Raw genomic sequence first — 12,767 nt, 5'->3', positions numbered from 1 at the left:
TTTCCATACGTCCCACGAATCGATCGAGAGGGTAATTTTTGATCGAACGACCAATCAACTTTTCTTTCCCGATACTTCACAAATCATCATGAAAGATAATCTCCAAACTTCTTCTATAGGTTCGTACCTCAACCAAACATATTCATTTTCCAAAGGTTTCTTAAATTAACAAGACAACAAGTTCCATTTCCTTTATCGGTACGTCTAACTAGTATTTTGTTACAAAAAATAATGAATCATCGTTATCGTCGCTATATCGAATAAATCATATTCCCTAAGAATTCCCACAAATCTTCGATAAAAAAAAAGAAAGCTAAAAAATCCCCTTATTGCGTCCACGAATGATCCCCGAAGAGAGAAAAAAGGAAGAAAATTCCTTCACACGTCGACCAACGATCTATTAGCACGAGCATGAAGCAATTTAAACAAGAAACGAAACGTAGAGGTTGTTTAATATTTGCTGATAATGGAAATTAGGATGGTGGTAGGCTGGTAGAATGCGTATCGTTCGACCTTTGACCCTCTTCGTTCTCCCTCTTTGTCTCTTCTGTTGCTTGCCAAAGATTCCCTTGTTGAAAAGTAACTGGTTCCTTGGGTAGTTGAGTCACAAGCGTTTCGGGATCAAACCGGGAACGAACTGTTACACGTTCGCGTGCGCTCGTCGTTCGCAACGACAAATCGGTGATAAGGGTGAGCCGAACGACCAACGGTCAGTCTGGTGTTGGTGGTTCCTGATGCAACGTGACGAAGACGATTTGTAACGCGCGAGTCGTCGAGACAGAGGATCGTGGAAGCCGTTGGTGTTGTCCTTCGAAGGAAGTTGTTGGGAAAGGAAGGCCAAGATGATGGTTCAATTCACCAAGAGGCAATGGCTCACATTGATTGTCATCAGCATCGCCGATTTCGCGAACGCGATTTGTGTATCGCTACAGGCGCCGTTCTATCCGCAGGAGGTGAGTAAAATGATTGTAGGAAATCGAGGGAATTTCTACTTTCGTTCGAGTGGAACATGCGAGAACACAAATGCTGACCATTGTAGTTTAGTATTGTTTGTAAACAATTTGCTTGGACGCCATTTTTAAGTAAATCAAACGCACTCGTGAGTCAAAATCAACCTCGTTGACCTTATTATCAGCGAACGAATTGAAAATAATTGTTCTTTCGAGTTAGTAACTAGTTTCTTCTTACAAAATGTTATTCCTAACCTTTTTCAATTTGTATCGTTATTGTTAATTGATAGAGCAAATAATAAAACATCGTAGCGTACGGTTATTGAAATTCTATTGCGTTTACGAGGTTACTCGCGTTTGTACAAGATATCAAATTGCGATCAATGGGTCTTAGCGAAACGATAACACTACGATCGCGTTCGATGCTATAAATGAAAATTATCGTTACAACGATAGAGTATAAATTCGTTCAACTTGTCGAGGAGCAACCTAAAACTCGATGTTTCGCCGCTATCGAATCTGTTTTATCAAACTGTGTCGACAGAAGCGTATCGGGTACTGGAAAAACACATTTGAAAAATGTATCGAGAAAATATTGAAAAGACGCGAACAAGGAAAAGAAATTTTGCGTACGTTGATAAGTTGTTTTGTGATCGAAAGAACGTTTTTCATAATAATCACCGCTTATCGATCTGTCTGGCTAAGGGTTAAATATCGTTCCTCGAGTACGAGTTATCAATTTACGTGGTTCATTAAGAAACATAAGCGCGATCCACGCGACGCTTGCTGAAAAATCTACAATAATTCTGCAAACAAGAATCACGTTGTCACGAAACATTCAGAAACATAGTGCAAAAAAATGAAAAATATCATCGTTTCCTGACGAGATTTGCCTACGTATTTCGTTGTTTATGCAGGATTGTATAACGTAGTTAATTAATCACATAAAAATAGAGGAATACGAACTACGAGGATAGTCCTTGAGAATGCGCGATCGTTTAAATTATCCTGATAATACACGAAGTTTGTTCGATCCGATTCAAACGTTTGGGGGAAGTTAATCTCATCGTCAGTGACAGGCTAACATAAATCGGGACGCAATTACCAATTAATGCAGCATGCATGATCTGTCGAGTCATTAATTTACTCAATTGTGTTTGAAAAATGCGAAGATATAATTCCAGTTTTTGACATCGATGTTTATTCGATGAATTTTTATTATGATAATATTGTTCGCGCGTTTAAGCATCGTTTAATAAAATTGCAATTTCTATTGAAATAATTTTGCGCGTACGGTTCATGGAGATCGTACAAATTGTGTAATGTAGACGTAAAAATGTCTCGTTGTGGCGTCGTTTACGTAAGTCAGATTTGAAAGTTTATCGATACTACAATTTTTTTTTTAATATTTATAAATAAATCTGTAATCCTGCTCGAAAACAAGTAATCTTTCTTTCATAAAGAGAAATGATGGTTTAAGTCTCGTAAATTATATTACACTCTTCGTATGCTTGGTAAAAAAGATTGTAAGGGAAATATGCAAAATAACAAATTGCGTGGAATACAGCGAACGTGGAAGTTTCTCTTTTGCTGCACGGAAATTGTAATGCTATCTAAATTATCGAAATTGTCTTTTGAGGTCATTGATCTATTAAAATTGTATCGTCGATAATTAAAATGTTGCAAAAAAAAAAAAATACTGTTTTGTGCCTTGTTAACATTTTGATACGCCATATAATCCCGTAACTATTAAATTTAAATGGTTACGATTCTATTCGAAAATAACATTAATTAAGAAATCATTCAATTTTACGAACTTAAATACAAGAGCTTTCCTTTGTGTCCAAATATTAAGTTCAAGTACTTTAATCTGAGGTTTACGCTTCAAACATATTTGGATTAACAAAATGAGACTCTTCGATATTAAAAACAAACAAATTCCGCCAATCAAGGAAAAAATATTAAGAAAATCCTGATGAAACTGGCCACGATCATTGCTAATGCTCACGTGATGTTACTTTTCCTAAATTCTTCCACATATCTCGTAATTCTTTGTTTATATATTATAAAATTAAGGAAAATACAAATTTTGGATGTGAAAATTCAAGAGATACGACGCGAATTAAAATGTTGCCTTTGATAATCACTGATAACATAAAATCCACGATTTATTCTTTGACTTGATTGCTTCTTGGTTGAATATTATTCCAAGTATAAAACTAAATAATACAAATACAGTAATTCAACGGTTATAAAAAAGAATTAATTTTTGTTCTCTGTTTTCAATGATTCAAACTGAATAGCGCTAAATGTAATTTTTGAGAAAGTAGAACAGCAACTTCCCAGTATGTGAATTGAAACGGATCATGCAGTAAACGAATTGTGTAATGCACAAGTGTATCGCACTGTAATCTCAGAAATAAACGTTTAAATCTCTATAACTAGAAATGTTAATGAGATTTTCTGATAATAAACTAATATACGAACTTTTGTACTGCTCTTGATTTTCTGCTTAGAAATTTCCATTTTACGCAAGTCGAACAAAGCTATCGTCTATTCTCGTCATTTTCTTCTTTCAAATCAATGAATCACCTTTACACGTTTATATAACACTAATTGGAGGAAATAATTTCGAACTTGCTTAAGGAACTTCGAAAATTATAACGTTGAATCTGATATTAAGAAATTTCACAAGATTAAAACGTAGAAATTGATTAAATTAAAATCCACGTATCCATTAAAATCTTTGCAGGTGATGTAAGATAGTTTGAAGCAAACAGGATAGTTCAAAGTAACTGCAAAAAGGATTTTCGCCATGAAACATGCGAAGCTTACGTGTAAATGATAATTCTGCAATGATAATCGGTCGTGCCACAAATAAATTAGCCATGAGTTAGACGCTGCTAATTATGGAATACTGAAATAACAGTTTCGAGTATTTTTTCGATGATTCACATCTCAGGCAGGGCGAGAGTTATCTATGACGCATACTCGTACACTAAGCGTTTTATGTACGATTCTACATTGAAATTATCTAATGATGTTACGCACCAAAGAATAGAACAGAATTTGTTTTCTAATTGTATTTGTAGAAAAAAAATTTTTTTCTTTAACGAACTTTCTTTTCGGTCTTTCTTACATTTCTAATTCTTCGTTTTCACATCTTAGGAACTGATTAAATCGTAAAAATTGATTTATCGAGTAAAATCCTACTTTTATTTTATTACTTTAGTAAATATACTTGCTTATATGAAAATACATCGTTATATGCATATTACAGTGATGTGACTTTTGGATATTTAACGTAAACATTTACTTGCCCATTTTTCCAGATTTCTATTCTTGTATCGATCTCTCAACTACTTTTCCAGTCCCTTTTTAAACGATATTCACGTACTGAAAAATGATCTTAGATTGAATATTCCGATAACTAGCATAAAAAGTACAAAAAGTAAGTTATAAGTATTAAAAGGAAAATTATGAGCGACTTCTTTTAATTAAATAATTTGTAGGCTAAAAAGTTACACTGTTATATGTAATATATGTAACATATATCTTCCTGCTACGTATCTTTGTAATTACGCTATCCTCTATAAGTAAAAATTACTTCTCTTTGTTATCTCTTGTTATTGTTAGAGTTCTATTTTAGAATACACTGCACTCATAATGAAGGCAGATAATTCGTGTTTTGATCTCTATTCCAGATTTTCAGGAAGTCTTCATTATAGTATTACACATATGTGCGCATAATCCCAGTGTACGTGTTCTAAACACTTTAATTAGAATACAATCGTATGTACACAACACGGCACGTGCAGATTCTAATTATCTCTTGCGAACATGTTAGAGAAATATGAATGGTAATTTAGATACAAGGAAGTAACTAACAACGAGCTTCGTTTTAATGACGATTAACACATAGATACAAATGAATACAAATTAATTCTGTCTTTAACGCCGAAGATGTTTCGCATGCTTATAGGAATTTTATTAAAAGAGAAAATAAAATAACATTTTGCAAGTGCGCCGTTGCCTTAAGGATAAAGTTAAAGAATTGGGAGAAGTAAATTTATAAAATGTGTAAATGACATTGAAATAGAAAAATATCTATTTATAGACGTAATTTTCAATTTATGAAAGCAATATCCTTTTCACAATCTGCTGTCTACGTTTCTAAATCAAACCAAGGATTTAACGCATCCTAATTATTTACTCCTGTAACGCGAAATATACGATTCTTGTCGATCAACGAATTTTTTTATTATTAGAACCTCCTATTACAACGATTAACACTCTACAAACGAGGATTTCACGAATGAAAGAGCAACAGGGCAACGTACACACGTTTAAAAATTAACTTTGATCATTTTCATCGACCGATCCACCGTTTTTACGACCTGGTAGGTATAATTTGCCCGTGGCAGACAAGACACCGTGTCATACGATTACATGCGTATAACAAATGATTATTCGTCGAAGTGGAGGACAAACATTCGACTAAAAGTCAAATGGACCAATCCAAGCATGAATTTTCATCAGCTTTGATAACCATAGCAAAATTCTCCTCGTAAGTTTCATTGAACACTGTTCCTTATCTCATTCTGATTAATTTAATAGCTACATCGTCTAGAGTACAAATTTCTTTAAGCTAATCGTCCAATTTAAATATATTTATGTACTTACATGTACTCTAAATTTATTAATCTTAACTTTGAGGCATAAAGATTATATGTTTTTTCTGAATATTTTATCAAGCTATATTTAGGTAAAGATGATTTTGATGTGAGAAGACGTCGAAAAAGTGTAACACAAAATCGTACACGTTATGTATATATATATAATTTTGAAATGTTATATACATATGATACTTTGAGATTTATTCGAATAATTTAGACTTTATTATTTTTCGAGGAACTTGGAAGCTTTCGCTGGCATTCAACCATCTAAAAATTTTCAAGTCTTCGTATGATTCGTAATTTACAATCTCTATCTCGATGAAAAATATAGAATTTCTTGTAAAAGTTATTATTTCGATCCAAGCATCATCGACAACGAGCCTACTGTTAAAAACCCAATGGCAGAAGATTTCCTTGCTTTCTGAAATCGTTTCCTATCCACGTTCGTGATTCTCTGTTGCTGTGAAGTGTCTAAAGTTTATCGGCATTTATCACGGCCAGCGTTAATTGCAGTCGAATGCGTGATAATGCGACGACATGCGTAGCAATAACACGGAATCGTTTAACATTGCGTATTCCTTCGCGCAAAATCAAAAATTTATATGAAAAATTGCACGCGTTTATTATACTTCGATCGACTGTAATTGGTCATTTTCTGATATGTTTATTCGCAGGCTGAGAAAAAAGGAGCATCCCCGTCAGAATATGGATTGGTCTTTGGAATTTTCGAGTTCATCGTCTTTATCATCAGTCCCGTTTATGGACAATACGTGAGTAAAATAATTATTATACCATAATTTTTTATTGATCCTTGGGTAATATTTATAACAGTTAATTATTATACACCAAAATATATAAAAAAATCCTCATTCTATTATATTTACAATTTTAGAATTTACTCGTCAAATATATTACTTTCTTTATTACGAAATCTTTTTCTTTTAGTTGGTGACAGAAAGTTTAGTCAAATTTTTGCGAATTTTCGAGAAATTTTGCATTGATTTCATTTCTGCTATGACAAACAGAAAGAAACTAGATATATATATAAATTATACTTATAGTTGAAAAAGCATATTCAAAATGTATATGTGTATAAGAGAGACGTTGGTTCGAAAAATTGACAAGGATTGAAAAAAGAACAATTGAGTGAACAAGTCTGTTTCCTTCAAATCCTAAAGTCTTAAAAATGTAGGAAGATACGAGACCCTAAATGATGACAGCTTCGTTTACTTAGATGTCAGAGATTGCCTACTTTTAGGCGGTCACTTTTATCAGCGTTGTTTTTTTCCTTTATTCTGACGAAATACCCGGACGATCGCGTTCATGGGTCTAAGTAAAGCTATTAAATTAAAATGAACGAGAGAAAGAAACCTTCTAAAATTAATCAATCGTTTAATCTGTACAGACAGCTGTAAATGCCCTTCCTCCTTACCGTATTTACGGAGAAAAAGTTCCTTTTTCAATAAAAGGGTATCTTCATCGGTAAGAAAGAAAAGAATAACGCGATCAAAAGGTCTGAACGATAAAATATCGCCTGTCAGCTACCAAAACACTTGCACCATAGCTACTCGTATTTCTACTCATAACAAATCTACTTTTCGCTTTGAACTATGCTTAGTTCAATGTTGAAACCAGAGAAACGCGTAACCACTGATTTATAATTTGTTTTGACGAACAAGAAAATCAAATTAGAGATATAATTTTAGATTTTTGTTATTCGTCATATTTTCTATTTTTACGATTTAAAAGGAAGTTAGAGGAAATGGATTTTACTTGCATTACCTACATACTATTTAATATTTGTCTAACTTTTTATTTACTTTTATCTACTTTTCCTCGAGTACTTCAACGTTGATTGCATTCACTGCCATTCACATGCTTAGTTACATCGAATCGGACCAAAACTATTGTTCAACGGCGGCATCCTAACGACAGGAACCTGCGCCATCTTCTTCGGTCTGCTGGACAAGGTGAACGGCCATTATCCCTTTATAGTCCTTTCGTTCGTGATTAGAATCGTCGAGGCTATAGGAAATGCGGCATTTCTCACCGCCAGCTTCGCCATTATCGCCAAGGAATTCCCGGATAACGTCGCTACCACCTTTGCCAGCTTGGAGACATTTTTTGGTCTGGGTCTCATTGTGGGGCCAACTGTTGGCGGTGCCCTTTATCAGGTAGACCAATGCGCTTCCAAATATTTTTCTATCGATCTACTGTTTTTTTTTTTAAATCCATTAAGGGTAGTACGTTGTGAATTATTCGAAGATGTTTGATCCTTTTTCCTCGGAATGGTCAAGATTAAGACCTTGGTTTAATGGCCTTAACTAAAATCTAGCGGTTCTAACTTAAAATAATGAGGAAGAAAGTGGAGACAGTGATACTCGGAGAAAAAAGTGGACCATACAGAACTTGTTTGTATGTTAGAATATTAGACGCTCTCTGTTTCGATATTTTGTTTGTCCTTCTAACGAATAAGTATCATTGTAACGACTAATTGAATATCAAAATTTTCTCTTATTCCAAAAGTTTAATAAATTTAATAGAATACACGTGGATTATTAAATTGGATAATTAAAAATCGATATATGAATAAAGGGTATGTAATCTTTTTGTCAATATTTTCAATACAGGTTGGTGGATATACAACGCCATTCGTTGTCTTAGGATCAGCCCTCTTTACGACTGCAGTTATGACCATTTTTATCCTACCGGTTCACCCTAACAACAGCGAAGCAACTCACAGTACAATAGGTAAGGTCTTAACAATTAATTATTATACAAGAGAAAAAATAGCAGAGATACAGATAAATATTGTGAATTTAAAATATTTTTGCAGGCGTGACGAAAGCGTTGAGAATTCCAGGCGTACTGATCGCCACATCATCTATAATCGCGACGAGCATGAGCATAGGATTTTTACAAGCTACCCTTGAGCCACATTTAAGACAATTCAACTTGAGCCCTATCGTTCTGGGCTTAATGTTTGTCATTAACGGTGGCACTTATGCCATTACCGCTCCTGCGTGGGGCTGGCTCTGCGATAAGCATTCACATCCAAAAGTAACTATCGAAATGCACTAATTATTCATTAATCACTCTTCTAATACTACTCGATCTTCGCTAATTTAAATTCCTTGTATCTAACGATTTTCTACATCGACTTATCTCATTCGTAGTTTTCAATTCTATGTGATTTAATTTCAATTTGAATTAAATTTTTAGGTGGCCACCGTAGCTGGATGCATTCTCGTGGTTGTAGGATTCTGTTTGGTAGGTCCAGCACCTTTCATACCGTGTTCGACTACGCTTTGGATGACAATTTGTGGTCTGGTAGTTCACGGCTTAGGCATGGCCGCACAGCTGGTTGCCAGTTTCACGGATGCATTGAGGACATCGATGTACGTTAACATAACAAATTATTAATTCTCTATCTTATCTGTTTGCATTTAGATATATTTACGGTTATTTTTAATAATGGGTATTAACTCTACATAGCTGAACTCTTTCTTGTGCGTGAAGAACCACAATTAAGATTCTGCGTTTAGAATGAATTTTAGAATACAGAAATTTAAAAATGTAAACTCAAGTGCTTGTAACTTTGAAATTGAAAAGGGAATTGTGAAAACTAAATTGAGATTAGTAGAAAGTGTTAGAATTAAGAAATTAGTAATGAATTACGTGTATTAAGATTTGTAGTTCAAGTTTTTAGCACTGAACAGAAATTATAACTACTTTATTGTGGCTTGATTATTGAAAATGATGTTTGTAATGTTTAGACAATACGGATTTTCAAATAATCTGGAGACCTACGGCCTAATCAGTGGACTATGGACCAGCACGTTCGCTCTTGGAGCATTTATTGGTCCAAGCGTAGCAGGAATTTTATTGGACAATATTGGATTTCGAAATGCTACTATGTTCATCGTGCTTCTTCACATGCTTGTGGTAAGATATCATTTTTCTAATGGCAACGATTAAATTTAAACCCTTCCTCTCTAGTAATAGAAATTAAATTTAAAACTTTCCTCCTCCCCCTAGCAACAAAAATTAACTTTGGAGCTTATTAATTATTTGATAACGATCTCTCAAAGCTGAATTTTAATATCAATATTTGAAATCCTTCTGAAAAAAAGATTCCAAATTGATCAAAATAATCGCACCAATCAAATCCCCATCAAATTCAACACTTAACGACACGTTCCAAGAAATTCTAAACACCCAACTGTTATACAGTCGGACCTTCATTACGACGTTGCGAACACAGAGCAAATTTCTGAGAAATAGGTTCCAGATGAAAAAGATAAAAATTGCGCGGCCTTGCCGGCCGGAATTACACTCTAAAAGGAGGAATGTGAATGAATGATTTAGAATGACGCATCATTTGAAAGAATGTGCGTGTCTTTTCCCAAAGCGAAAATCTTTCACATCTTAAAGATTTTAAGGCCAATTCCATTCTCTTGAAAATAAAAATATACGTATCTTAATACATCGTGCATATCTTAATTAGCAATCGTAATCCTTACAGATTAAATGTACAATTATATTCTGGAATATTTTTAACCTGTTCTCACTGTCTTATTCAAAATGTTGCTTCCTTAAATTCGAAGGCAGAGATCACAGGTTTTATTTACCTATTATAAAAGATGGTCGCGATTCAAGGAAAGATAGAAAACGCTGCCTTACAACAATCTTCAGGTCGATTCTAAATAAAAATTCTCGGGTTATCTTTCAGGGCGTGATGGCGGCAGTGTTCTTGAGCGTCTGCTCAAGACATAAACCATATACAGAGATCAGCGCGACGGAAGACTTAAGGATACCGTTGACGGACAGCGAGCGTTCGCGGAGCGGAAGTCATCGTCATGTTCGCGGTCAGGGCGTGCCGATCGATAGGCCCAGCGGCATGAACTCCCTGATCGTGTGCAACAGTTATTCGAACAGAGCCGGTGCTTGGTCCCGAGCATCGTACAGCGGCCGTTATTCCCATAGTTATGGTTCGATCGAGACGAAAAGGTATCTAGAGTTGACCACGTGATGGCTGTAGCCATTCAATGACACACGGACAGGAAAATCTCGGATAGGGTCGTGCCGGCAGTATTCTCAAGCATCGTGAGCCTAACTCAACGTTTGGGAAACCCTTCGGTCGTATTTACGAGGGTAGAAAGATTTATTACGGGCGGGGTACGTTTTGATTCTTTCGTTGAATAGCAGATAGTAACTAGTGAGAAAAAATGTTTAAAAAGAAACGCAAGGTTATCGATGCCGGGGAACGAAATTATTGAAAAATGTTTGAATTGAGGTAATTTTAATAATTGAAATAATTTTATACATTAGCAGTCGAAACTTTGAAATTGATATGAGTTTTGTTACTTTAGAAAACTTTTTCATAAAAATTGTACGCTTTAGAAATGGGTTCACGTGTGAAATATAATTCTTATTTATTTAACTTGTGTTTATATAATAAATACATTGAATAGAATTAATTTGCTTAGTAGAAACTTTTTATTATTCTTATGCGTGTGAAATCGTCTTACGAATTCATCTAACTCGATTATTAAGTAATCTAAAAGAATTTATCGTCACAACGAAAGAGTCAAAAACATTTTTATCGAAGGATCGAATTTAGGATGTGTCGTTTCTTTATGAGAGAGTAAAGAAAGAAAAAAAATAAACGCGCTTCCGCCTTCCGTCATTCACCTCCAATTGAAGAAATGGCAGATTCGAAGGGATACGAGGGTTACTAAAGACGCAGATTTAGCCTCAGATGTCTCAAACAGTATTCTCAGGATGCAGATGCAGGACACATTTCTACGCTTTAAATGTCAAGTGTAATCGATCGAGAACAGCTATTTTTAACGGACGAAAAATTTTGAAAGGAAGTGAAATCACTTACATTTCACTGATAAATAAATCAATAGATTAGAAAATAATTATTTTCCTAACAAAGAATTTAATTTTTATCGTCGCTAATGGACTTTTACTTGCAGTTAATAAGAGGCACGACCCTAAAACGGAAATCTCATGTACAAACAAAATCTTTTCGATAAAGAACAGGTTAATATCGACGAAAGTTTGTTCCTATCGAATTTTCGTCGCATTAAAACCATCAAAGACAAATCACAAAAGGATTGTACTTACATACACTCGCGCATAATTTTAATTGTTATCGCTATTAATGTACTTCGTCGATGATATCTTTTCGGTTGTGTTAGATATCATACAATAATTATATTTCAACGTATAATTAATAAAAACAACATTTTTATTTAATATTCTCTGGTATCGCTGTCATTGACGAATCTTCTACTCAACATAAAACGTTGAGTTTCATAAAAAGTAGCCGTTCACGCAACTCGAGTCGTGACTTTCATCCAACATTGATTTTCACTCTCGATCGCGAGTAACGTGTCGCGTTTTCTACATACCCTTAAAATTCCAAGGCATTTGCGCATTCGCGACACACCCACGCACGTATGTGAATTCTTTTGGAACAATAGCGATCCTGGTCTGACGCCGTTTGCGCGACGCTGCGTGCACGTGCATGTGCAACGACACCCATGGAAATCGATAGTTTCTCTGTCGATGATTCACCTCACCGGCACTGGTCATCCAGAGTTCCAAGTAAAACTAGTTCCCCGTTCTCATCTTATTTTACTTTTACAACTAAATTGAAAACTTATTACAAGATACAGATAATGCTTTACAAAACGATATTGTTACGTAATCAGTTACATTAAACAGCGTTTCCTTGCTATCGAATATATTTATAGAAGTCAAACTATTTTGTATTTCATTCTGTTGGATAATGTACTCTCGGTACAGTGATACATTTCCAAGTATAACTTCATAGACAGACATTTCTTTTAGTCATGTTTTTAGCCAGTTTTACATTTTTAAACCACTTACATAATGATGTTACCACGCTCAATGACTACCAACCTTTGATGTATACCTACATGTTCTTACATGTCTATGGTATACAGATATTTTTTTTTTTTTTTTGTTTGGTAAAATTTTACAATCAATTCTGGATAATAGGTGTTTATGGTATGTTTGATTCTAGTTGAATCTAATGCTTAAATCTAAAGAGTAATGTCTTTTTAGTCTGCGGATCTGATCCGTGTCAAGTAATTGGGTAACTAAT

At 34.5% G+C, this 12,767-nt stretch overlaps 1 protein-coding gene across 1 annotated transcript; it reads left to right on the top strand.

Moving 5' to 3' along the window:
* The first annotated feature begins 182 nt into the window (after positions 1-182).
* On the top strand, positions 183-11,893 carry LOC126920383 (MFS-type transporter SLC18B1-like). The gene is made up of 8 exons (XM_050730695.1): positions 183-953; positions 6,301-6,396; positions 7,510-7,800; positions 8,257-8,377; positions 8,463-8,686; positions 8,849-9,024; positions 9,403-9,571; positions 10,359-11,893. Exons 1-8 carry the CDS (start codon positions 843-845, stop codon positions 10,656-10,658), a joined length of 1,488 nt encoding a protein of 495 aa, XP_050586652.1. The 5' UTR covers positions 183-842; the 3' UTR covers positions 10,659-11,893.
* The last annotated feature ends 874 nt before the right edge of the window (positions 11,894-12,767 follow it).

Source organism: Bombus affinis, chromosome 9 (genome assembly GCF_024516045.1).
Source record: "Bombus affinis isolate iyBomAffi1 chromosome 9, iyBomAffi1.2, whole genome shotgun sequence".
Lineage (NCBI taxonomy): Eukaryota > Metazoa > Arthropoda > Insecta > Hymenoptera > Apidae > Bombus > Bombus affinis.
The sequence above is the reverse complement of the archived record's forward strand: the minus strand, read 5'-3'. Positions and strand labels throughout refer to the sequence as shown.

What these genes read in the sequence shown, in the direction of transcription:
- LOC126920383 (XM_050730695.1), top strand. Translation starts at nt 843, where the DNA reads ATGATGGTTCAATTCACCAAGAGGCAATGGCTCACATTGATTGTCATC. An exon ending in CGCCGTTCTATCCGCAGGAG is followed by an intron (nt 954 to 6,300) that starts GTGAGTAAAATG and finishes GTTTATTCGCAG; the next exon opens with GCTGAGAAAAAAGGAGCATC. An exon ending in ATAAGCATTCACATCCAAAA is followed by an intron (nt 8,687 to 8,848) that starts GTAACTATCGAA and finishes TTAAATTTTTAG; the next exon opens with GTGGCCACCGTAGCTGGATG.